We start from the raw sequence: 27,630 nt of genomic DNA on the forward strand, positions 1-27,630 counted from the left end.
AATGAGTCTGAACAAAAAACATTCAAGAAAGTTAAGGGATATATGCTGATAAAAACAAGTAGGATATCTGGCTAAAACAATTCAGAGTAGTAGGAAAAGTGTTGAAAGATAGGCCAAGGTACTTTTGTTGTAAGGTGTTAAAAAAGGAGCCTATACAGAATAGAGAAGTGATATATATAAATCTATACTCTTCTAGGAATAGTATCTTAGCAGTACTGTGAAGAGACAAAGTAGGAAGAAAGAAAAGGCGAGGTGATGAGGCACAAAACCAGGATGGGGTAGATCAAACAGAAGAGAAACCTGGAAAGATACAGCAGAGGCCGGGCACCATAGCTCACGCCTATAATCCCAACACTTTGGGAGGCCAAGGCAGGAGGATTACCTGAGGTCAGGAGTTCGAGACCAGTTTGGCCAATAAAGTTAGGGTAAAAGATAAAAGTGATGGTGAAACTCTGTCTCTACTAAAAATATGAAAATTAGCTGGGCGTGGAGGTGGGTGCCTGTAATCTCAGCTACTCAGGGGGCTGAGGCAGGAGAATCGCTTGAACCCAGGAGGTGGAGGTTGCAGTAGGCCGGAATTGCACCACTGAACTCCAGCCTGGGCGACAAGAGTGAAACCCCATGTCAAAAAAAAAAAAAAAAAAAAAAGATACAGCAGCAGTAGAATGAAGATGATCTAGAGACAACAAGGACATAAAGGATAGGAGAGTCTAAGATGGTCTGAGGCTCCTGCTTCTAACACTGGGGTACATATACTCCACAGGTATAAAATGAAAAATGTTAGGAAATTCAATTGATCCCTGGGAAGACTTTACAATCAAAATAAAAAATAATAATTTTTTCTTTGAGTTAGAAAACTGGCTGGGTACAGTGGCTCATGCCTGTAATCCCTGCACTTTGGGAAGCCAAGGCAGGAGGACTGCTTGAACCCAGCAGTTCAAGACCAGTCTGGGAAACACAGTGAAATCTCATCTCTACAAAAAATAAATAAATGTTTAAAAATAAATAAAAGTTAAGAAATCCATTTTACTTGAGAATATGGGAAAACATTTTTATAAGACATACAGAGATAAAAATATGTAACATTAGAATATGAATTAATATAAAATGCAAGGCAAAAATTTCATGTCCATACCCTATGATCTTGCAGGCTCTGATAATCTGCTAAAACAAAATTTTTGATGACAGACAAGTTTAAAAACATGAATCTAAGTTGGTGACGCAGAATGAGAATGCCATTTACAGGAAAAGAAAAACCTTATCACCATATGAAAAACTAGCTACTCTTCATTTATGGTGGTTTCAGAATCACCAGCCAGAAATGTTATTTGGGGCAGCAGAAGCTCTTAAGTTTCCCTCCCTCCTACCTCCACCAGTTTATACAAACTGTATTTGCTTAACAAATTAATGTGCAGATGCTATTCTAGGCAATGGAAAATCAACAATCAGCAAAGCAAACAAAAACCTTTATCCATATGAAATATGACATTAAACTTGTGAAATACCTCAGACTGACATTTCACACTCAAAATAAACATACTTAAGCTAAGAAACTGTAACTTCCTTAAGCAGCAACAGTATAAAAATTAGCCAGGCGCAGGCAGGGTGCAGTGGCTCACGCCTGTAATCCCAGCACTTTGGGAGGCCAAGGTGGGCGGATCATGAGGTCAAGAGATGGAGACCAGCCTGGCCAGCATGGTGAAACCCTGTCTCTACTAAAAATACAAAAAATTAGCTGGGCATAGTGGCGCGCACCTGTAGTCCCAGCTACTCAGGAGGCTGAGACAGGAGGATCTCTCGAACCCAGGAGGCGAGGTTGTAGTGAGCCAAGATCGCGCCACTGCACTCCAGTCTGGAGACAGAGCGAGACTCAATAAGTAAATAAAAAAAAATTAGCCGGGTGCAGTGGCTTACGCCTGTAATCCCAACACTTTTGGGAAGCTGAGGCAGGTAGATCACTTGACGTCAGGAGTTTGAGACCAGCCCAGCCAATATGGTGAAAGCCTGTCTCTATTAAAAATGCAGAAGTTAGCCAAGTGCAGTGGTTCACGCCTGTAATCCCAGCACTTTGGGAGGCTGAGGCTGGTGGGTCACGAGGTCAGGAGTTTGAGACCAGCCTGACCAATATGGTGAAACTCCGTCTCTACTAAAAATACAAAAATTAGCTGGGCATGGCGGTGTGCACCTGCAACCCCAGCTACTCAGGAGGCTGAGGCAGGAGAATCGCTTGAACCCGGGAGGCAGAGGTTGCAGTGAGCCGAGATCACACCACTGCACTCCAGCCTGGGCAACAGAGAGTGAGGCTTCATCTCAAAAAAAAAAAAAAAAAAAATTAGCCAGGTGTGGTGGCAGGCACCTGTAATCCCAGCTACTTGGGAGGCAGAGGTGGGAGAATCACTTGAACCCAGGAGGCAGAGTTTACAGTTAAGCTGAGATTACACCACAGCACTCCAGCCTAGGCGACAGAGAGAGTCTATCTCAAAAAAAGAAAAAGAAAGAAAAGAAGTATATCCTTTTGAGGACAACATGAGAAGAATGGGAAGAGAAGGCCACTGCTTGTCTCAATTAACATATACTGGGAACATCTTTCTATGTCAACCATATAAAGACACCCAGTATTATTTGGAGAGATGGGGGAATGCATTTTATGTACCATAGGGATGAACTATAACTTCTTTTACTCTGTCCTTCTGAATGAATATTTAATACACTTTGCTTAAAACATAATCTTAGCCCGGGCGCTGTGGCTCAAGTCTGTAATCTCAGCACTTTGGGAGGCCAAGACGGGCAGATCACGAGGTCAGGAGATCAGGGCCATCCTGGCTAACACAGTGAAACCCCATCTCTACTAAAAAATACAAAAAAACTAGCCGGGCGAGGTGACGGGCGCCTGTAGTCCCAGCTACTCCAGAGGCTGAGGCAGGAGAATGGCATGAACCCGGGAGGCGGAGCTTGCAGTGAGCTGAGATCCAGCCACTGCACTCCAACCTGGGCGACAGAGCAAGACTCCGTCTCAAAAAAATAATAATAATAATAATCTTACAAATAAAAATGATATTAAGGATTTATATGTATATATGTTAGCATTGCCAATTTAAAAAAATATACCCATTTTATGGCTGGGCACGGTGGCTCACGCCTGTAATCCCAGCACTTTGGGAGGCTGAGGTGGGCAGATCATGAGATCATGAGTTCGAGACCAGCCTGGCCAATATGGTGAAACCCCATCTCTATTAAAAATACAAAAATTAGCCAGGTGTGGTGACGTGCACCTGTAGTCCCAGTACTCGGGAGGCTGAGGCAGAAGAATCGCTTGAACCCAGGAGATGAAGGTTGCAGTGAGACGAGATCATATCACTGGATTCCAGCCTGGATGACTGAGCCAGACTGTCTCCAAAAAAAAAAAAAATATATATATATATATATATTTATATTTATATATAAATACACACCCACAGCCATTTTACATTTTTAAAAATTATAATGTCTAAATACCTTTCCGTAAATAAATTAATAAAATGTTATTAAATAATTACATTGAGATCCCTCAAAAAATTTCTCCAGTTGAGCGCACTGGCTCACATCTGTAATCCCAGCACTTTGGGAGGCCAAGGTGGGCGGATCACTTGAGGTGAGGAGTTTGAGACCAGCCTGGCCAACATGGTGAAACCTCGCCTCTACTAAAAACACAAAAATTAGCCGGGTGTGGTGGTGTGCACCTGTAATCACAGCTACTTGGGAGGCTCAGGCAGGAGAAGCGCTTGAACCTGGGAGGCAGAAGTTGCAGTGAGCGAAGATCGTGCCACTGCACTCCAGCCTGGGCAACAGAGCAAGACTCCATCACAAGAGAGAAAAAAAAAAAAAATTCTCCAAATGTTAAAACTTGCATAAACTTAAAATACAGAGACTGATTTTAAGAATTTATATTTATATTAATATAGTATCTGCCACCCTGCCCAAATTATCTACTGTTGTAACTTGGTATTTAATGTAAAGAATAAGATGAAAACACAAAACATTTTGCCTTCAGAAGATATTATACCCACAAAGAAAGCATTTCTAAAAAAGTACTAGCTTGGGCTGGGTGTGGTGGCTCACGCCTGTAATCCCATCACTTTGAGAGGCCAAGGCGGGCAGATCACCTGAGGTCGGGAGTTCGAGACCAGCCTGACCAACATGGAGAAACCCTGTCTCTACTAAAAATACAAAATTAGCCGGGAGTGGTGGCGCATGCATGTAATCCCAGCTACTCAGGAGGCTGAGGCAGGAGAATCATTGAACCCAGGAGGCAGAGGTTGCAGTGAGCCGAGATCGCACTATTGCACTCCAGCCTGGGTAACAACAGAAAAATCCCATCTCAAAAAAAGAAGAAAAAGAAAAATACTAGCTTGACATCATAGCCATTTATGGACTTAATAGTTCTGATTTCATTTCTCTGAGATGTTAGCTTTACTCGCAACCTAATTTAAATGTGTTCAAATGAGGCTCCTTCAGATGTATGTAAAGAATACCTAAAATATGGTAGCGGCCAAATAAGCTGCCTTAAACCAAAAACAAAAAAAACAAAAAATAAATTTAAAAAGAAACATGTCAGGCAACAGGGATTCTTCCCCTGGTGGATTTAAAAATCTTAGCAGGCTATCAACAGTTTAAATTTACAAATTAGATGTAACCTTTAAATTTACTCTTTCCATAGTTGTTCATTTTTTGCTCTGGTATATCTGCCCATTTTCTAAAAATTTAACAGCAATCTGATGCAGTGGGACAATCTGAAGCTGAATTACCAAAACCAAACAAAACATAACATCAGGCCACAAAAGAACAATCAACTTATTCCCAAATAAAACATTTAAAGATCTTGAAAAACAGTTCAACTTTAAACACATAAGGAAAACAACTGACTGACCTCCACACAAAAAAAATCCATAAATTCAATTCTACACACACACACCCAGCGCAGTTAACTCACACGAAAGAGACTTTTACTTCTAACAGTAAATCCCATAGCCCAGTAGGTTTGGGGATCAAATTACCTGTTGCATTTTCTTGTATTCACCCACTCTGGCATAGGCCATGAAGAGGTGAGAGTGATACTCCTCACTATTGGGAACTTTCTTCACAGCTGCCTCATAAAGTTTTGTAACTAACTCCGCTAAGATAAAGAGAAATAAGATTTAAGTTATACTTCAAGAAAATTCTAATGGCATTTAATGTTCTTCCTATCTGGCAGAAATAGATGTCTCCTACCATTATAGAAGAAGTATCTGCTTGGCCTCATCCAATCATCATTCATCTCTTGGTTAGGTGGTGTTTAAATGAAGCATGGAATAGGTCAAGTCTTCTCATAGCATTTACAACATACAAGACCTTATAGGATCTGGCCCCTGTCTCCTCTTTCCCTCAGCACTTTATCATGTAGCCACAAACTATTTGTAGTTCCACCAGATTCTCTGGGATGTATCATGCATACCTCTATGCCTCTACACTCTTCCCTCTGCCTGAATTCTCCTTTCCTCTCTTTTATCTTAGTGAACATCAGCCAAGACCCAATTCAAATGTAAGTTGAACTGTAAACTTTCTCTGAACACCATCTCTGCTCCTCCACTGCAATTTGACTACTGCCTCCTTCTGCCATCTTGGAATCTTATATAAATAAGTATATTGTAGCTTTTTTTTTTTTTTTTTTTTTTTTGGAGACAGGGTCTCACTCTGTTGCCCAGGCTGGAGTGCAATGGCACAATCACGGCTCACTGCAGCCTTGACCTTTCAAGCTCAGGTGATTCTCCAACCTCAGCCTCCCAATAGCTGGTTCTGAAGGTACATACTACCACAACTAACTTATTTTTTGGAGAGACAGTGTTTCGCCATGTTGCCCAGGCTGTACTGTAGCATTTATTAACACATAATGTAGTATACTGTCTAGTGATCTATTTCCCCTTATAGACAATGAGTGACATGACAGCAGAAAGTGCTTTTTTTTTTTTTGAGATGGAGTTTTGCTCGTTACCCAGGCTGGAGTGTAATGGCGCAATCTCGGCTCACCACAACCTCCGCCTCCCAGGTTCGAGTGATTCTCCTGCCTCAGCCTCCCAAGTAACTGGGATTACAGGCATGCATCACCATGCCTGGCTAATTTTGTATTTTTAATAGAGACAGGGTTTCTCCATGTTGGTCAGGCTGGTCTCAAACTCCTGACCTCAGGTGATCTGCCCATCTCAGCCTCCCAAAGTACTGGGATTACAGGCGTGAGCCACCACGCCCAGCTGAAAGTGCATTTTTTATCTTTGACTCTGATAGAATAGCAGTTATAGAGAAACATGCCACCAATATCTGTGGAGTAAATGATTTTTTTAAAACACTGGAGAAGAATCCATATCCCTAAATCAACATAATCTGTAAATATTCAGATATAATACCTCAACTCTTTTTATCTTTTGTAAAAATTAAAAACAAAATTGAAGCTGAGCACAGTGCCTTGTGCCTATAATCCCAGCACTTTGGGAGGCTGAGGCAGGCAGATGGCTTGAGCCTAAAGAGTTCAAAACTAGCCTGGGCAACACAGCAAAACCCCCTCTCAAAAGAAATTGGCAACAATGTTTAAGGTTACAAATACCAAATGTTACAATCTGAGCTATTTGAATGAATGAAGAGAGAAAGCATACCAAGTGTTGACAAGCATGTAAGCAATCAGAACTCAAAAACTGCTATTCTATTTATAAAAGAAGTTGACATTATCTTGCTTTACGCTAAACATACACTTACCCCATGACTTGAAAATTCCACTCCTAGATATTGTAATGTAGTTACCCAGTGAAATATTTTGTGGTAGTGAAAATGGATTAACTATAGCCACTTGGCTACTAGATGACAAATGCAAGTCACAGAACATATACAGTACAGATACACTAACAAAAGTTTAAAATTAAGCAAAACTAATAATGTATTACTAAGAGAAATAAATTAATAAACATTTAAAGAAAAGCAAGAGAATAAAAAATATTCAGAATAGCAAGTAACTCTTGATAGGTAAAAGGAGAATTAAGATTGATTGAGGAGGCCAGGTGCACTTGGCTCACGGCTGTAATCCCAGCACTTTCGGAGGCCAAGGCAGGTGGATCACTTGAGGTCAGGAGTTTGAGACCAGCCCGGCCAACATGGTGAAACTCTGTTTCTACTAAAAACACAAAAATCAGCTGGGGATGGTGGTGCATGCCTGTAATCCCAGCTACCTGGGAAGCCGAGGCAGGAGAGGATGCATGAACTCAGGAGATGGAGGTTTTGATTCTCCTGCTTCAGCTTCCCAAGTAGCTGGGATTACAGGCGTGCACCACCACACCCAGCTGACAAGGTTTCACTATGTTGGCCGGGCTGGTCTCGAACTCCTGACCTCAAATGATCTGCCTGCCTCGCCATCCAAAGTGCTAGGATTACAGGTGTGAGCCACTACGCCCGGCAATGCTCCACTTCTTAAATTAGGAGGTAGGTTCATGAGTTTTCATTATTACACATCAAATTTACTTATATGTTACATAAAAAAGATTATTTTATAATATGTACTATGAAAAATATGTATTATTTCACAATGAAATATTTAAGAAATTAACAATAAAAACCTTTATTTCAGAAGAAACGATGGACTACTTAGGATATGCTCTGAAATAATCTGCCAGGGGAAACGGTAGAAACAAAATAAAATTTGGGCCATGTGTTAATTGCTGAAGGTGGATAATAAGAACAACGGGGTTTATTATTCTATTCTATTTTTGTCTGCTTGAAATTTTCCATATTAAAAAGTGAAAATAAGGGTGAAGCCTCCATTTAGCAAATCAAAATACCACAAATGAAGTCACCTTAATCCTCATTCCAATTCAAGGATCCTAATGCATGTAAACTATCCTTTCTAGCTACAGTTCTCGCAAACCCTGGCTAATGTGTTATTCTACCTACTGTCACCCATTCAAATCATGAATGACAAATCAGACAAGGGCAAACAGATAACTCAGTCAGAAATATCCAAAATTTTCAGCTCAAGTTTAAAAACAATGCAAAGAAAGAAACATACGTCGGTGCATCTCTCGGTAAAGGATAGTCAGTGCCTGCAGTGAGTTGTCATCTGTGGGTTCAAGGGCTGCCACCTCCTGTGCAAGAGTAAAGGCCTCCTCTTGCTTTCCAGTTCTCTGTAAACCAATTGCCTTTAAAACCTGATAGTAACAACAGAAAAATCAGTTTTTAAAAGGACAGAAAAGGAAATATGAACCAAAGAAAGCTGATCTGAAAGAACAAGTATTAAGGTATGCCTAAGTTGCTGATATACTAGTTTCAGGCTGGGTGCGGTGGCTCACGTCTGTAATCCCGGTACTTTGGGAGGCCAAGACGGGCACATCGCTGGAGCTCAGGAGTTCAAGACCAGCCTGGGCAACGTGGTGAGACTCCATCTCTACAAAAAATAATAAAAAATTAGCTGGGTATGGTGGTGTACACCCAGCTACTTGATGGGTTGAGATGGGAGGACTGCTTGAGCTTGGGAGGTTGATCACGTCATGGCACTCTAGCGTGGGCGACAGAATGAGAACTTGTCTCGGAAAAAAAAAAGTGAATAGGACTGGCATGGTGCACTCATGCCTATAACACTTTGGGAGACTAAGGCAGGAGGATCACTTGAGCCCAAGACTTTGAGACCAGCCTAGGCAACACAGTGAGACCTCATCTCTAGAAAAAATTTGAAGGAAAACAATAGGCCAGGTTCGATGGTCAGGAATGTAACCCCAGCACTTTGGAAGGCCGAGGCGGGAGGATTACTTGAGCCCACAAGTTCAAGACTGGCCTAGGCAACATAGTGAGACCCCATTTTTACAAAAAGTTTAAAAATTAGCCAGGTGTGGTGGTGCACATCTGTGGTCCCGGCTACTCAAGAGGCTGAGGTAGGAGGATCACTAGAGTCCAAGACGTTAAAGCTGCAGTGAGCTGTGATCATGTCACTGCAGTCCAGCCTAGGCAACAGAGTGAGAGAGACCCTATCTCAAAAAAAAAAAAAAAACAATAGCCAGGCATGGTGGTACACCCTGTAGTCCCACAGTCCCAGCTATGCGGGAGGCTGACATGAGAGGATCATTTGAGACCAGAAGACCAAGGCTGTAGTGAGTCACGGTTGCGCTACTGCACTCCAGCCTGGCTAATAGAGACTTTGTCTCAAAAAAAAAAAAAAAACCAACAAAAAAGTGCACAATATTGCATCAAAGGATTCTGTGAAAATAAAATAAATTAGGTAAGCAATATGCAAAGAAATAAAGTTAGCTTTTATTGAAATATCACAGCCAGGCACAGTGGCTCATGCCTATAATCCCAGCACTTTGGGAGGCCGAGGCAGGCGGATCAGGAGGTCAGGAGAACAAGACCATCCTGGCTAACACCGTAAAACACCGTCTCTATTAAAAATACAAAAAAATTAGCTGGGCATGGTAGGACACGCCTGTAGTCCCAGCTACTTGGGAGGCTTAGGCAGGAGAATCGTTTGAACCGGGGAGGCAGAGGTTGCAGTGAGCCAGTATCGTGCCACTGCACTCCAGCCTGGGCAACAGTGCAAGACTCCATCACAAAAAAAAAAAAAAAAGAGAAATATCACTTGTGGCATGTAAATGACCATGGAAATAAATGACCTATAAAGTAATGAGAAAAAACACAAATAGTGAGCTGGGCCCAGTGGCTCACGCCTGCAACCCCAGCACTCTGGGAGGCTGAGGCAGGCAGATCACCTGAGGTTGGGAGTTTGAGACCAGCCTAACCAACACGAGGAAACCCCATCTCTACTAAAAAATATACAAAATTAGCTGGGCGTGGTGGTGCATGCCTGTAATCCCAACTATGTGGGAGGCTAAAGCAGGAGAATCGCTTGAACCTGGAAGGCAGAGGTTGCGGTAGCTGAGATCAAGCCATTGCACTCCAGCCTGGGCAACAAGAGTGAAACTCTGTCTCAAAAACAAAAAAGACACTACTAGCCATCCTTTCTCTTTTTTTTTTTTTTTTTTTTTTTTTTTTTTTTTTTTTTTGAGACAGAGTCTCACTCTGTTGCCCAGGATGCAGTGCGATGGCACAATCTCCACTCACTGCAACCTCCACCTCCGGGGTTCAAGTGATTCTGCTGCCTCAGCCTACTGAGTAGCTGGGATTACAGGCGCACGCCACCAAGCCAGGCTAATTTTTGTATTTTTAGTAGAGACAGGTTTTCAACATGTTGGTCAGGCTGGTCTCGAACTCCTGACCTCATGATCCGCCCCGCCTTGGCCTCCCAAAGTGCTAGGATTACAGGTGTGAGCCACAGCGCCCAGCCCTCCTTTCTCTTTAAGGTAAGGAATTACAAATATAACCCGCCCCAGGTAAGTAACTGAAGGGCAAATGAAGTTACCTTAGCACAATGAAGATCCTTATGTTTCTTCAACAATTTATCTGCTTGCTGAATTGCCATTTTATTATTACCATTGTCAAGATAATCTATGAAAAAACAAATTATGTGACAGTTATTATACTCCTTCAACAACAAACATAAAAAATGCACCAACTGGTATGAGATGTTTTGGAAAGTATCTTAATCTGCTATATAAAACATCATGGAGGCAGGGAGTGGTGGCTTATGCCTGTAATCCCAGCACCTTGGGAGGCCAAGGCAGGTGGATCACTTGAGGCCAGGAGTTGAAGACCAGGCTGGCCAACATGGATAAACCCTGTCTCTACTAAAACTATAAAAATCAGCCAGGCAGTGGTGATGCACACCTGTATTCCTAGGTACTTAGGAGGCTGAGGCATGAGAATCGCTTGAACCTGAGAGGTAGAGGTTGTAGTGACCTGAGATCATGCTACTGCACTCCAGCCTGGGCAAAACAGTGAGACTCTGTCTCAGAAAAAAAGTAATAACATAAAATAATAATAATAAAACAAAATAATAAAAACATCAAGGGCACAGTGCAGTGTCTCACACCTGTAATCCCAGTACTTTGGGAGGCCAAGGCGGGTGAATCACTTGAGTCCAGCAATTTGAGACCAGCTCTGGCAACTTAGTGAGATCCTATCTCTAGAAGAAATATAAAAATTAGCCAGGCATGTTGCCATGCACCTGTAATCCCAGCTACTTAGGAGGCTGAGGTGGGGTGATCATTTGAGCCTGGGAAGTCGAGGCTACAGTGTGAGCCATAGTCGTGCCACTGCACTCCAGTTTGGGCAACAGAGTGAGACCCTGATTCAAAAATACTTTTTTTTAATTAAAAAATTTTTTTGAATTTTAAATAAAAACATTATGGATCTAATTTTAACTATAAATGGCTAGGACAGTCAAGAATACAAACTTATCCCAGCACTTTGGGAGGCCGAGGCGGGTGGATCATGAGGTCAGAAGACTGAGACCATCCTGGCTAACATGGTGAAACCCCATCTCCACTAAAAAATACAAAAAATTAGCCAGGCGTGGTGGCAGGCTCCTGTAATACCAGCTACTTGGGAGGCTGAGACAGGAGAATGGCGTGAACCCAGGAGGCGGAGCTTGCTGTGAGCTGAGATGGCGCCACTGCACTCCAGCCTAGACAACAGAGTGAGACTCTGTCTCAAAAACAAAAAAAAAGAATACAAACTTACTTGCCTATAGTCATCTCTCATCTACAAGTAACATAATCGCACTATATAATCCTTAGGGAAGATTCAAGACTATACATATTTAGATAAGATGACATTAATATTTTTATCTATGGATAATTGAGTTTAGTCACCAAAACCTTAAAATCTTTTAAAAATTAAAAACCAAAAAAGAAGCCTTTCTAGTATTCAAGCCTCAAATCTACCAAGTGAACTATGTTCCTTCAATAAAATATATTTAATGAGTACTGACTTTGCCACAGAGTTAAGTTTAATTTGCTGAAGAAAAAAATAAGAGAAAGTTTTACCCATAAGATTGGGAGGTAGGGAATGAATTCCAATAATAGCAGGAGTAGGCAAGGATGTAGGGAAAATAGTACTTTTTTTTTGAGACACAGTCTTGCTCAGTCGCCCAAGCTGGAGTGAAATGGTGCGATCTTGACTCACTGCAACCTCTGCCTCCTGAGTTCAAGCAATTCTCCTGCTTCAGCCTCCCAAGTAGCTGGGATCACAGGTGTGCACCACCATGCCCAGCTAAATTTTGTATTTTTAGTAGAGACAAGGTTTCACTATGTTGGCCAGGCTAGTCTCGAACTCATGACCTCAAGTGATCTGCCCACCTCAGCCTCCCTAAGTGCTGGGATTACAGGCGTGAGCCACCATGCCCAGCTGATACATTTCTAATTTTAAGGAATATGGAGACCCATCACAAAATTGTGTTAGGCCGAGTGCAGTGGCTCACACCTGCAATCCCAGCACTTAGAAAGGCTGAAGTGGGAGGATCACTTGAGGCCAGAAGTACAAGACCAGCCCAGGCAACACAGCAAGATCCCATCTCTACAAAAAATTTAAAAATTTGGCCGGGCATGGTGGTTCACACCTGTAATCTCAGCACTTTAGGAGGCCGAGGAAGGTGGATCACGAGGTCAGGAGATCGAGACCATCCTGGCTAACATGGTGAAACCCCATCTCTACTAAAAATACAAAAAATTAGCCAGACGTGGTGGCAGGCACCTGTAGTCCCACCTACTCAGGAGGCTGACACAGGAGAATGGCATGAACCCAGGAGGTGGAGCTTGCAGTGAGCCAATATTGCACCACTGCACTCCAGCCCAGGGAACAGGTGAGACTCCGTCTCAAAAAAAAAAAAAAAAAAAAAATTTAAAAATGTGTCAGGTATGGCCAGGCGCAGTGGCTCACACCTGTAATCCCAGCACTTTGGGAGGCCAAGGTAGGCGGATCACAAGGCCAGGAGATCGAGACCATCCTGGTTAACACGGGGAAACCCCATCTCTACCAAAAATACAAAAAATTAGCCGGGCGTGGTGGCAGATGCCTGTAGTCCCAGCTACTCGGGAGACTGAGGCAGGAGAATGGCGTGAATCTGGGAGGCGGAGCTGCAGTCCACTGCACTCCAGCATGGGTGACAGAGCAAGACTCCGTCTCAAAAAAAAAAAAAAAAATTGTCAGGTATGGTTGCGCATGCCTATAGTCCCAGCTACTTGGGAGGTTTGCTTGAGCTCAGGAGGTAGAGGCTGCAATGAGTTATGCTTGCACTACTGCACTCCAGCCTGGGTGACAGAGCAAGACCTTGTCTCCAAAAAAAAAAAAAAAAAAAAAAGAAATGAGCTATCAAGCACAAAAGACAGAGAGAAAGAAAAAGACATGGAGGAAACTTATATCCATATTGCTAAGGGAAAATAAGCCAATCTGAAAAGTTATATATACAAATAACTTCTACCTGGCATTCTGGAAAAGGTGAAAAACTAGAGATAGTAAAATAATCAGTGGTTGACAGAGGATGGAGGTTGGGACGGATAGGTGAAGCACAGGGGATTTTTAAGGCACTGAAACATTCTGGATAATACTGTAATGGTGGATATATGTCTTCATACATTTGTCAAACCCACAGAATACACAACACAAAGAAATGAAGCCTAAACTATTTATGAATTTTACTTAACAATTATGTATCATGTTGGCTCAGCAATGGTAACAAATGCGTATGAATCCAAGTTGTTAACAACAAGGGAAACCATGGGGTTGGGGAGAGGGAGTAGTTGGGAACTCTGTACTTCCTACTCATTTTTCTGTAAACCATAAAGCAGTTTTATGCTCTAAAAACAGTCTATTATTTTAATTATTTTAAAAAGTCTAACAGGGCCGGGCACAGTGGCTCATGCCTATAATCCCAGAACTTTGGGAGGCTGAGGCGGGTGAATCACGCGGTCAGGAGATCGAGACCATCCTGGCTAATATGGTAAAACCCCGTCTCTACTAAAAAATACAAAAAAAATTAGCCAGGTGTGGTGGTGGGTACCTGTAGTCCCAGCTACTCGGGAGGCTGAGGCAGGAGAATGGCGTGAACTGGGGAGACGGAGCTTGCAGTGAGCCGAGATCATGCCACTGCACTCCAGTCCAGGCAACTGAGCAAGACTCCGTGTCAAAAAAAGAAAAAAAAAAAAAAAAAGGCTAACAAAAGCAAAGATTCATTTCCAGAGAAGAAAAATGAGAAGTGTTATAAATGACAACTTAAAATAATCTATGATCGGCCGGGCGCGGTGGCTCAAGCCTGTAATCCCAGCACTTTGGGAGGCCGAGGCGGGTGGATCACGAGGTCAGGAGATCGAGACCATCCTGGCTAACACCGTGAAACCCCGTCTCTACTAAAAATACAAAAAACTAGCCGGGCGTGGTGGTGGGCGCCTGTAGTCCCAGCTACTCGGAGGCTGAGGCAGGAGAATGGCGTAAAACCCGGGAGGCGGAGCTTGCAGTGAGCCGAGATCGCGCCACTGCACTCCAGCCTGGGTGACACAGCGAGACTCTGTCTCAAAAAAAAAAAAAATAAAATAATCTATGATCCTGGTGGCTCAGAGTGTCCCAAAGAACAGAAATAAACTGTCATTTTACTATATGGTTTAAATTTTTCTGCAATGAACACTTAACTAAAACTTAGTCACATGAATGCATGAGTTCAATGCACTTAATATTGATGAACACCAATAATGCTAGGTAAAAAGATAAACCTTACTCTGTAGGGAATCACAATGTAGAGAGGAATGCCAAAGGCCTAATATTCTGGAGAGACATTGGAAAAATCACAGAAATCTAAAAGCACATAATCTTGGCCTAAATACCTAAATATCTAATACCAGTTTTCTTAAATCCTTAGCTCAGCTGACAGGCCATCATTTGTCCTTATAAACTATCTGACAAAGACAAACCAGCTCAATAAACAACACCCTCTCTTCCTCATAACTTGACGCCTATCTCATTCTGAGTCAGTTCTAAGTCACTGCTGACTCAGTGGTCCTGCAAGGTTCCAGGTTCATAGAACCTATCTTGAAGACTTCTCAAAGGGTAAACATCTTTGATGAGACCCATCTCTGAAGGTCTGCCCATAAATGGATCAGACCAGAGGTTAGGACTATTAGGGTATTTTCCCCTTCCCCTCTGTAGTTGACGAGGTTCCGATATAATGTACCTACTTGCCCATGCCCTCTTGTCTGGGAATGGTTTCTAGTACCCCTGCTTAAGGGGTAGGACTAGATGACCATGTCTAGACTATGTAACTGCAGCCCGCCCCAGGTTGGACATTTGATCCAAGCTGGGTAAATCAGGTTTCTTCCTGGTACTCTGTAACTATAACACTGAAAGCCAGAGTCAGTAAGCTACAAGGAACCTCAGTTGGAAAATCTTAAAAATTTTAAGTCTGAGTTTACCAGTGGCAGCTCCAGAATTTCTATTTTGAAGGCACTTTCGGGGATGCAATTTGATTGATGTGGAGCAAAGAAAAAGAGTTGCCTCTTGACTCTTTATTCACATAGCATTTATATAAAAATGAAAAATGTCAATTACCTTTATTGGGAAATCTAGAGAGATTAAGCTTATGGGGTGAGGCTAATGAACCCTCCCTTCTCCAGCCACAGCTTGGTGTGGCTACAGAAGTTAACATGTTGGGTTCTGGGTAAGTTGATGAGTAAGCAGGAAAAAACAGTCTGAAGAACCAAGCAGTCTGGGCGCAGTGGCTCACGCCTGTAATTCCAGCACTTTGGGAGGCAGAGGCGGGCGGATCCCTTGAGGTCAGGAGACCGAGACCAGCTGGCCAACATGGTGAAACCCCGTCTCTACTAAAAAATACAAAAAAAAAGCCAGGCAAGGTGGCAGGCACCTGTAGTCCCAGCTACTCGGGAGGCTGAGGCAGAATGGTGGAAACCCGGGAGGCGGAGCTTGCAGTGAGCTGAGATCCGGCCACTGCACTCCAGCCTGGGTGACAGAGTGAGACTCCATCTCAAACAACAACAAAAAAAAAGTACAAAAATTAGCTGGGCGTGGTGGTACACGCCTGTAATCCCAGCTACTTGGAAGGTTGAGGCATGAGAATCACTTGAACCCAGGAGGCGGAGGTTGCAGTGAGCTGAGATTGCGCCACTGCACTCCAGCCTGGGCGACAGAGCAAGACTCCATCTCAAAAAAAAAAAAAAAAAAAGAACCAAGCAGAGAAAAAAAACAGACATAGAGAAAAGCAGAGATGAGCAACTGAGAAAGAAACTTCAGGTCCTGACAACTTTCTCATTTCCATCAGGTCCTGGGGCACTACACTCTTGCCTTGGCAAGATTTACAGTAACCCTCTTTACTTGCACTGGTATCAATGAGATTGTTTCTTCACCTAAAAGAGTTTAAAACACTTTACCACATTCAGCCAGGTATGAGGCTCCCCTTTCCTGGACACCTAGGAGAGTGTGATTAATTGGCTGCTAAGTCTCTTGGGAAAGTTTATTTTCATTTTACATTACTAAATCTGTAATATAAGTTAAGAAGTCCTTGGAGAAAACAGGCCAATAAAAATGATATCCTAAGTCTGTCTTCTTAGTAAGTCTTTTTAAAAAGTTACTCAAGGGGAATTGTAGTTTGGCCATGAGGAATGGTGCTGTTCCCTTAATAACAGGAGTCAGCCAAAATCAGCCATCCACAAATCAGGCAATGGAAACAATAAAATGTACTGGTTAAAGCAATATTTTCCAAAGCATGGGTGAGTGCCATTCCAAATGAAATGCTTTTAGTCCTTGCAGACAGCCCTAGATAATACTCACAGTGAAAAAGTCAATCTTTTTTTTTTTTTTTTTGAGACGTGAAAAAGTCAATCTTTTTTTTTTTTTTTTTTTTTTTTTTTGAGACGGAGTCTCACTCTGTTGCCCAGGCTAGAGTGCAATGGCACGATCTCAGCTCACTGCAGTCTCCACCTCTGGGTTCAACTGGGATTGTGCTGGGATTACAGGCGTGAGTCACCACACCTGACCCTAATCTCTTTTCTAATACTTCCTTTACATTAAGGAGAAAGTGTCAGTTTAGTGCTAGCCTACTATTTCTCTAATAATTGCTAATATCTTTTTTTTTTTGGAGATGGGGTCTCACTCTGTCTCCAGGCTGAAGTGCAGTGGCGTGATCTCGACTCATTGCAACCTCCACCTCCTAGATCAAGCAATTCTCCTGCCTCAGCCTCCTGAGTAGCTGGGACTACAGGCACGCACCACCACACCCAGCTAATTTTTTTGTACTTTTACTAGAGACAGGGTTTCACCATGTTGGCCAGGATGGTCCCAATCTCTTGACCTCGTAATCTGTCCGTCTCGGCCTCCCAAAGTGCTGAAATTATAGGCATGAGCCATCGCGCTCAGCCTTTTTTTTTCTTTCCAGAAGGAAGGAATAGGTCCTGGAGTTTTACAAGTATCAGAATCTGGTTAATTTAATAACATTGTTTAGTTTTCATTATACTTTACTTTTATAGTTTTATTTTCCTAGAGCAAGTGATACAGGTTTTCCACTCATAGCAATAATATAGATTATTGTAAAATAAATTTAATTGTAAAAGTCACCTTGGAGAAAAATATTAAGTAATAGCACAGATAATACTATAATGCAGCTAAAATAATGAGATTAGTAAAAGAACGATAGAAATTTGGGAAGGACAGGGATAAATCATTGGCAAGACACTATCAAAATTTGTTGAATGAATACACAAGCTGCACTCCAGAGGTAACACGTTCCAAAGAAGTTACTAGTCCTTGAAGATGCAGGCAGCAGCAGGCCTGGACACATGCAGGCCTGCTGTCCACATGCCCTGGAGAAGAGGTCCTGGGATTTGTTCATCCAATCTTACTGAGGGATGGATACTGACAGTAGGAAAAGTGTCAATTTTGCAAATAAAAAGGAAAGTTTTTAATCTGCATGTTCTTGCAGCTGTCATGAATGGTCTCCTTAGCAGCTGAAATAATATGCTCGTTTCCACTTACTACAAGAACTTCAGACACTATTAAAGATATTGCCCCAACTTAGAAAAACACTAAATAGAAGAGAGCTCCATCTTTAAACACAATATCCTTTACTTAAAAACCCTAAAAGTTGGAGAATAGGAGCCTTGCTTTTACCATTAATACAAATTACAGAAGAAACATTCCTTCAGTCAGCAAGCCTTTGTTAAATACCTACCACGTGCAAGACTGCAAGGGACAAGGATGAACCTAAAAATGAATAATGCCTCCTAACTGACCGACCCATCCTACATTTGCCTTCCATTTATTTATTTATTTACTTATGATGGAGTCTTGCTCCGTCACCAGGCTGGAGTGCAGTGGCGCGATCTCAGCTCACTGCAACCTCCACCTCCCGGGTTCAAGTGATTCTCCTGCCTCAGCCTCCTGAGTAGCTCGGACTACAGGCACGCGCCACCACGCCCAGCTAATTTTTTTGTATTTTAGTAGAGATGGGGTTTCACCATGTTGGCCAGGATGGTCTCGATCTCCTGACCTCGTGATCCTCCCGCTTCAGCCTCCCAAAGTGCTTGGATTACAGGCGTGAGCCACCGCACCTGGCCTTGCTTCCCTTTTAGTTTAAAGGTTTATTTCCCACACAGTATTCATAGCTATCTTTTTTACATGCACACCTTGTCACTCTATTCTTCTGGTTAAATCTTTTCAACGTCATCCACTGTCTGTCTTTCTTTTCACAGGTATTGATTCCACTGTCTTTAAAACAAATTTCAGTATCCTTAAAATGGATTACAAAGCTGAGTCGCTGCCCACCCCTAGTCTCATCTCACTTCCTCACATATCTCTTCATTCCAACTACACAAGCCTTTGTTTACATCCTCAAGTGGACCAAGCTCCTTTTCTCAGGGTCTTCACCACCCTCTCCCCATCTCTCTGCCTAACCCTGGTTCTCCTTTCATGTCCAAAGTAAAATATCATTTCCACAGGAAACCTTTTCTTGACCTGACCCCAACATCCCAAATGCCCATATTGTATGCTCTCATGGCAAACTGTCCTATTCCTTCAAATCCCTTAACACAACTGTAATGATGATGTGTACTGTCATTTCAAGGAGATAAGCTCCTTGAAAGCAGAAACTATGTCTGTGTTGTTTAGTACTCATTCCCTGCATCTATATCGTGCCTAACACATATTAGGCCCTCAATAAATGTTGAATGAAGGAATGCATAAACGAACAAATGGTATGGCAAAAAAAGGGTAGTCTGTTAGGAAAATGAAAGATATATATGATATATATATAAGATAATACAGGGCGGATGCAGTGGCTCATGCCTATAATCCCAGCAGTTTGGGAGGTCAAGGAAGGTGGATTGCTTGAGGTCATGAGTTCAAGACCAGCCTGACCAACCTGATGAAATCCTGTCTCCACTAACAATACAAAAACTAGCCGGGTATGATGGCAGGCACCTGTAATCCCAACTACTTGGGAGGTTGAGGCAGGAGAATCACTTGAACCTGGGAGACAGAGGCTGCAGTGAGCGGAGATCACGCCATTGCACTCCAGCCCAGGCGACAGAGGGAGACTGCATCTCAAAAAAAAAAAAGATAATACAAAGTGATCAAAGAACCAAAGGAAGTTCAAAGAACCAATGATTAGTGATGGCTACCAGCTATTAAATTAGATTTTTTCCAAATCCTTTCAACTTTTTTTTTTTTGAGACAGAGTCTAGCTTTGTCGCCCAGGCTGCAGTGCAGTGGTGCAATCCCAGCTCATCGCATCCTCCACCTCCTGGGTTCAAGCTATTCTCCTGCCTCAGCCTCCTGAGTAGCTAGGATTACTGGCGCGCATCACCATGCCCAGCTAATTTTTTTGTATTTTTAGTAGAGACGGGGTTTCACCATGTTGGCCAGGCTGGTCTGAAACTCCTGGCCTCAAGAGATCCCCCCAAGGAGGCGGAAGTTGCAGCCAGCCAAGATCGCACCATTGCGCTCCAGCCTGGGCAACAAGAGTGAAACTCCATCTCAAAAATAAAAAATAAATAAAAATTTAAAAAACAAGCCAGGCATGGTGGCCTGTGCCTGTAGTGCCAGCTACTCCAGAGGCTGAGATGGGAGGATCGCTTGAGCCCAGGAGGTCGAAGTTGCAGTGAACCATGTTCACATCACTGCACTGAAGCCTGGACAACACAGCAAGACCTTGTCTCCAAAAACAGAAAAAAAAGAAATGTACTAATCTCTTCATCTTGTCCTATGTTTCAACAACTACCCTCTAATCTATGTAAGAGTATTTTTGTGCATTAAAACCTTCATTTTAAGTCTAAAATGTCAGGGTTTTTTGTTGTTTTTAATTCTTTAGCTAAGACAGCAGAAGAGTTTTTTGTTCATGTATTTTGACACAGCATCTTGCTCTGTGAGCCCAGGCTGGAGTGCAGTGGCACAATCTCAGCTCACTGCAGCTTGGACTTCCTGGTTTCAAGCATGCACCACCACACTGGCTCTCCTCGTCCCCCACCTCCCCACGATGTAGTCTTACACTGTCGCCCAGGCTGGAGTGCAATAGTGCAATCTTGGCTCACTGCAACCTCCACCTCGTGGGTTCACGCAATTCTCTTGCCTCAGCCTTCCAAGTAGCTGGGATTACAGGTGCACACTACCACACCCGGCTAATTTTTTGTATATTTTTAGTAGAGACGGGGTTTCACTATTTGTATATTTTTAGTAGAGATGGGGTTTCACTATGTCGGCGAGACTGGTCTCGAACTCTTGACCTCATGATCCGCCCACCTTGGCTTCCCAAAGTGTTAGGATTACAGGCGTGAACCACTGCGCTCGGCCCTATTTTTTATTTTTTTGAGATGAAGTCTCGCTCTGTCCCCCAGGCTGGAGTACGGTAACATAATCTCAGCTCACTACAGCCTCCGCCTCCCAGGTTCAAGTGATTCTCCTGCCTCAGCCTCCTGAGTAGCTGGGGTTACAGGCGCCTGCCACCACGCCTGGTTAATTTTTGTATTTTTAGTAGAGATGGGGTTTTGCCATTTTGGCCAGACTGGTCTCGACCTCCGGGCCTCAGGCAACCCACCCACCTCGGCCTCCCAAAGTGCTGGGATTACAAGAATGAGCCACCTCACCCAGCCAAACCACTGTGCCCAGCCTTGTATGCTTGTTACACTTGGCCAAAACTGAACACAAAAATAGTCCAGAATGTCACAGGTCCAGGGCAAAGGACCAACAGGGACTGTTTTGGTTATGAACAAGGTGAGTCTCAGAGGTGGTCTCAGCCATCCAATGGCAATGGAAGTTTTAGATTCATTGAGACAAGTTCTAGTAAGTCAGGGCTTTTTAAATGGTCATATTTTCAGAACGGAAAAAAATAGGTTGTGCCAAGTGACTTTTCTACAGAAAGGCAAGATAGTCTTCACTCACCAAGGTACCCTGTCACTTCTGAGGCAAAATAGGACCAGATTCGCAAAGCTATCACACTGTCCAAGGGGAGGTCAGAATAATATCACTTTTGATTGAGGACTTACAAGTTTTCATTTATGAACTAGAGCAGTGGTTCCCAACCTCTTGCACCAGGGACCGATTTAATGAAAGGCAATTTCTCCACAGATGGCAGGGAGGGATGGTTTTGGGATAAAACTATTCCACCTCAGATATAAGACATTAGATTCTCACAAGGAGCGCCAACCTGGATCCCTTACATGCACAGTTCACAATAGGGTTTGTGCTCCTACTCCTAAGAGCTGATCTGACAGGAGGCAGAGCTCAGGCAGTAATGCTCTCCCCTACAACACCCTGCTGCTCACCTCCTGCTGTGCGTCCCAGTTCCTAACAGGCCACAGACCAGTATCAGTCCACCATCTCGGGGTCAGGAACTCCTAAACTATGAACTGTAGTAGAATAATTAACTGAGCCAGGCACCCAAGAGAAATGTTCTAACTCAGCAAAGAAGTCATTGCCACTGGGGAGACACACTGGAAAATATCTTACACCTGATTCAGGCTAGTCCAAGACTGTAGGTCAGTACGACATATTAAAATAAGGGATCTCATGCCTGTGTATGTGTGTATATTCTAAAGACTGCGCAAACATTTTTTCTACTTTGAACTTTCTCTATTTCTATTATGCAATTTGCTGACCTAGAAATTCCCATATTCTATACAAATTTATTAAGTGCCATACCAGACCATCAATTCCACTTTCAATTACTTAAAAATATGAGGGTGAAACTAAAATAAAGAAAATAAATAAATAAATAAAAGTATGGTGTAGACGAGGCTGCATAACAAAACAGAGTCAAATATTTATTATCTCCCTCCATCCCTTCCCTTCCCTAATCCATAACCACTGAAAACATTTTAAAATTAAGAATAATGGGGCTAGGCGCAGTGGCTCACGCCTGTAATCCCAGCACTTTGGGAGGCTGAGGCAGGTGGATCACAAGGTCAGGAGTTCAAGACCAGCCTGGCCAACGTGGTGAACCCTCATCTCTACTAAAAATACAAAAAATTAGCCAGGCGTGGTGGCGGGCGCCTGTATTCCCAGCTACTCGGGAGGCTGAGGCAGAAAAATGGTGTGAACCTGGGAGATGGAGCTTGCAGTGAGCGGAGATCGCACCACTGCACTCCAGCCTGGGGGACAGAGTGAGACTCCATCTCAAAAAAAAAAAAAAAACAAACTACAAAAATTAGCCGGGCATGGTGGTGGGCACCTGTAATCCCAGCTACTCAGGGGGTTGAGGCAGAGAATTGCTTGAACCCAGGAGACGGGGGTTGCAGTGATCCAAGACTGCGCCACTGCACTCCAGCCTGGGTGACAGAGCAAGACTCCTTCTCGAATAAATAAATACATAAATAATGGGCAGGACGTGGTGACTCACGCCTGTAACCCCAGCACTTTGGGAGGCCAAGGGAGGCAGACTGCTTGAGCTCAGGAGTTCGAGACCAGCCTGAACAACATGTGAAATACTGTCTCTACAAAAAATACAAAAATTAGCCAGGCGTGGTGGTACCCGCCTGTAATCCCAGTACTCAGGAGGCTGAGGTGGATGGATGACTTGAGCCTGGGAAGTGGAGGTTACAGTGAGCCAAGACACTCCAGCCTGTGTGACAGTGCCAGATCTTGTCTCAAAAAAAGAATAATGAAAGAAGGCACTGGGGCTTACCAAGTCACACAACAGTACAAAATCTGCTGAGAACTACATAGCAAAATAGAATAATTTTAGCAAAAGGAGACCAAATAATCAAGTATGGGTTCTAGTAAGGTCATGGGTGGAGGTTTTCAAAAACGAAAAATGCAATACCCAAACTTATTAGTAATGTGAGATGCACTGTGAAGATGTTTCAAATCTATGTACACAGAAAAGCTATTCCAACCCCAGACACCAACAGTAAAATTTAAACCCACCATAATTTATCACCTCATAGCTCTGTCCACGTAGCCCTCAATGAATTCCAGCAAGAGCTGAGGCCCCAAGCAAGGTTTCCAACGCAATTGTAAAACAAATCCTGAAATCTTGGCAGTACAAATACTGTTGTACAAAGACAGTGGTGCTACTGAATCTGAACCTCGTGAAGAGCTGAGCTCTCAGTGAGAATGCCTATGTTCGAATCCCAGCTCTACAACTTGGTAGCTACAACCTTGAGCAAGTTAATCTCTAGGCTTCAGTTTGATCACAATAATCTTACCTACCTAATAGGGCTGTTAGCCCACCAGGAAACACTCATTAATGCTGACAGTTGTTGAATTTTTGGCTGGTGGGCAAGTACCACCATAGATGAGTTCGTTCATTTGTCAGAATGTCTGAATTCAAGGAACCATAGTTGTTTGGGGGTACTAATGTATTTAAACAACAAAAGTGTGGAGTTCAAAAGTCAAATGTGCTAAAGTGCTGAATTCACGGACAGTCTGTACTGTTCTTTTCCTAGACCTGCCAGTTTATACTAATCGCCTTAGAATTCCTGAAGAAAGCCTCTTCTAATCCTCTTCCCATGTACATATAACAAAAGCTACATAACTCTGACTTCAGTTTTGAGAATATAACTTGTTAATATATCCTGATGTTTAGTGATATGAAATGGACATAGTGTTTCCCACTGGACAGTGAAAACACTATTAATTCTAAATAACTATGGGACCAAAGAAATTCTCTTTGGTCCTCAAGAACAATTTTAAAAATCAAATTATTCTTGAAAGTACTGAGTCTTTTTAGTTAAAAAAAAAAAAAAAAAAAAGTCTGCAGGCAGCTCTGCACAAAGCTGTAATGAGTCACAAACTATGAACCCTGGATTCAGTTCTCACCTTCCATCACCCACCTTGTATACATACCTCTGCGCTCTGAAAATATACACTGGAGGGCAAGGGCATGAGAATATGCACTCCTGGGGAAACAGGAAATCAGAGTCCTTTCTCTGCCACTTACCATCTGCGTGACCTCAGGCAAATTAATGTCTTCAGCTCAAAGTGATGTGGTTTCTAGCACGGTGGTTAAGAAGGTGAGCCTGGACCAGGCGCAGTGGCTCATGCCTGTAATCCCAGCACTCTGGGAGGCCAAGGCAGGAGGACTGCTTGAGCTCTGGAGTTTTAGACTAGACTGGGCAACATGGCGAAACCCATTCTCTACAATATATACAAAAATTAGCCAGCATGGTAGTGGGCACCTGTAATCCCAGCTACTCAGGAGGCTGAGGCAGGAGAATCACTTGAACTCAGGAGGCGGAGATTGGTTGCAGTGCGCTATGATTGCGCAACTGCACTCTAGTCTGGATGACAAAACGAGTGTGTCTCCAAAAAAGAAAAAAAAAGGTGAGCCTGGAGCCAGGCATGGTGGCTCACACCTATAATCCCAGCACTTTGGGAGGCTGAGTAGGACAGATTACTTGAGGTCAAGAGTTTGAGTCCAGCCTGGCCAACATAGTAAAATCCTGTCTCTACTAAAAACATGAAAGTTCGCTGGGCCTGGTGGCGTGTACCTGTAATTTCAGCTACTCAGGAGGCTGAGGCAGGAGAATCGCTTGAACCCGGGAGCCAGAGGGTGCAGTGAGCTGAGATTGTGTCACTGTACTCCAACCTGAGCAACAGAGTGAGACTCATCTCAAAAGAAAAAAAGGTGAGCCTGAAACAGTCCACAGGGGTTCAACTTCTAGCTCCAAGAAATACTAGCTGAGTGGCCTTAGACAAATTACACAACATAAATAAAGCCTCAGTTTCCTCATCTGGTTTTGTTGCTGTTGTTGTTGTTGTTAAAGGGTTCAGGGCCATGAAAAAACAGTACCCATCTCTTGAGAATGGGTGAAGATTATATTAGATAACCCATATAAAAGGCCAAGGCCAGTGACTGTCATAATGAGTTGTCTATAAACTTTAGCTATAGGATTGCTGCTAAAATCAAATGAGATGTGAGAGTAAAAAATCACATAAATTATGAAATAAAAGCAGGAGTAACTGTGGCCAGAAATAAAGTTAACCACTGCTCCCTACTCCCAAAACCATTCCCACCATGGGAAGAAGCCTCCAATTTAATAACATCCACACAACGTCTATAAACACGATGTCTACTTTTGTAAAAACCACTGACCTTGAGGCTTCCTCACCATTAAGTGAGATAGACCAAGACCATAAAACCATCTAACAGGAAAGGAAATGCAAAAAGGACCAATCCAATTACACAACATCTCGGTTATTGGAAAAGGGTTTCTCCCAAACTCAAATCTGTGATTTTTCACTACCAGGGTAACTGGATGACATCAAGGTCTTCAAGCCTGCGGGTTGAGGTAAGAGTGGTGGAGAGGGATCTGCTTAGCATAGGGAAGGAAAGCTGCAGAGAAAACCACAGAGAAGCTGCAGAAAGGAGAAGCCCTCCAGTAGCTCTGCATGCCCCTCTGACACGAGCTATCACAACCTCTTCACCGCTATTTTGGGCCCAAGACCCCCTCCCCCCGCCTCCCACGTGTGACCAGAGCAGCTGCTTCTCCACCAAACAGCTCTGGATTGGGAGCCTGGAATCTCGGGCCTGCTCCCTACTCGATGTGGGTGACCTTGCGTCAGCCCCTTCCCCACTCTAGACCTCGGTTTCTCCTGTGCACCGAAGCCCACCTAGTCAGACAACCCTCCAGGCCCAATTCCCGCAAAAAAAAAAAAAAAAATATATATATATATATATATATCTGGTAGGGAATCTTCCCTCAGGTAGGGCGTCCCACACTCGCGCCGGAGCCGGCTTCCACCTTCGGGGAGATCTCCGGTCTCCCTAAGAGCGGCGGTAACAACGCAGCCTGCGGGTAGCGCAGGTGTTTGCAGAACCACGCGTCCCACGGGGCCTGCCAGGCAGGCAGCTCTGCCGACCAGCTGCTGCCCAGACCGCGCCGCTACCACCTCAGGGCTGAGGAAGGCTGGGCCGGCGCCTACGCGAGGCCCGCGGCTGCGGCCTAGTGGCCCGCGCGGCCCGCCCCCTGCGCCTGCCTGGCCCGCGCGCCGGCCCTCAGCACCCATCCCGGGCTTTCGCCCCAGCCTCGGCAGCCCTCGGCGCGTCGGGCTGGTGAGCTGGCTGGCCCAAGACACTCACCGTAAATGGGCCGGAGGCGCCTGTCGTTAGGGTCCTGCACATGGCCCCGCGTCGCCATGATGACAAGCGCAGAACCACAGTGCGCACGCGCGGGGCAGGACCCCGGGAAGGGGCTATTAAAGGGCCAGCATCGAGCTCGCTTGTTTATCGCGATAGTCGCGGTGCTGCGACTGAACGCGCCTGCGCGGAAAGGGAAGCATCCGTCCTTGCCGATTGCCACTTCTTTAAACGCTGTTCCTTCACTTTGCAGGTGGGATCAAGCTGGCAAAGAGGAGGCAGCTGTTGCTGTTAAAATCCTCTGAGTCACTGACTGGGAAGTGAGGAAAGGAGGGGAGAAAGCTCTCAAAGTTAGGGTTCGGCTGCTCCTGTTTATCCTATTTATTCTTTGTCTTGAAGAACCAGCTAGATTTGGCTGTGATTAATTGCAGAGGAACCAGAAACTCCTGGCGGAGAGAGACCCAGGGGAAAGCTGGGGAAGTGGGGCTGATGAACAGCAAAAGTCTGCCAAAAATGTTCGAGAGAGCCGGGCGCGGTGGCTCACGCCTGTAATACCAGCACTTTGGAAGGCCCAGGCGGGCGGATCACAAGGTCAGGAGATCCAGACCATCCTGGCTAACACGGTGCAACCCCATCTCTGCTAAAAATACAAAAAATTAGCCGGGCGTGGTGGCGGGCGCCTATATTCCCAACTACTCCGGAGGCTGAGTCGAGGAGAATGGCGTGGACCGGGGAGGCGGAGCTTGCAATGAGTCCAGATCAGGCCACTGCACTCCAGCCTGGGCAACAGAGCGAGACTCCGTCTCAAAAAAAAAAAAAAAAAAACCTCGAGAGCCCTCCACCACCTGTTCCTGGGCCAAACTGAGGTTCGGGCTGCTATTTCTTGTGGTCCAGTAAGGAGATGCAGATGAACTGGAGAAGAAGCGAGTTTTTATTTCTGCAACCGGTTACAGGGAGAAGGCCTGGAAATTATCACCAAACCAACTCAAAATTACAGAGCTTTCCAGTGCTTATATACCTTCTAAGCTATATGTCTATGTGTAAGTGTGCATTCATCTAAAGACATAAGTGATGAACTTAGTCTATAACTAAGGTCTGCGTCCTGAAGACCTTCCTTTGAAGCCTCAGTAAATTTACTTAATCTAAATGGCAATAGGTGCTGAGGTGATTAACCTTATCTT

At 43.9% G+C, this 27,630-nt stretch overlaps 1 protein-coding gene across 7 annotated transcripts in view; it reads right to left on the minus strand.

Moving 5' to 3' along the window:
• NAA25 (N-alpha-acetyltransferase 25, NatB auxiliary subunit) overlaps positions 1 to 26,688 on the minus strand; it is an 83,267-nt gene extending 56,579 nt beyond the window's left edge. Inside the window, exons 1-4 of one of the 7 annotated variants that reach the window (XM_008004770.3) lie at positions 26,453 to 26,688; positions 10,403 to 10,488; positions 8,063 to 8,201; positions 5,034 to 5,152 (exon numbers count right to left, since the gene is read on the minus strand). In XM_008004770.3, coding sequence (XP_008002961.1) covers positions 5,034 to 5,152; positions 8,063 to 8,201; positions 10,403 to 10,488; positions 26,453 to 26,510 — 402 coding nt within the window. In that variant the 5' untranslated portion in view covers positions 26,511 to 26,688. Of the gene's footprint in view, positions 1 to 5,033; positions 5,153 to 8,062; positions 8,202 to 10,402; positions 10,489 to 10,972; positions 11,186 to 24,216; positions 25,998 to 26,452 lie in introns of those variants that run through there. The other 6 variants (XM_073021119.1, XM_037996506.2, XM_037996505.2 and 3 more) reach the window with 6 other exon arrangements.
• Positions 26,689 to 27,630: the final 942 nt, after the last annotated feature.

This window comes from Chlorocebus sabaeus, chromosome 11, assembly GCF_047675955.1.
Source record: "Chlorocebus sabaeus isolate Y175 chromosome 11, mChlSab1.0.hap1, whole genome shotgun sequence".
NCBI classification, from domain to species: Eukaryota; Metazoa; Chordata; class Mammalia; order Primates; family Cercopithecidae; genus Chlorocebus; species Chlorocebus sabaeus.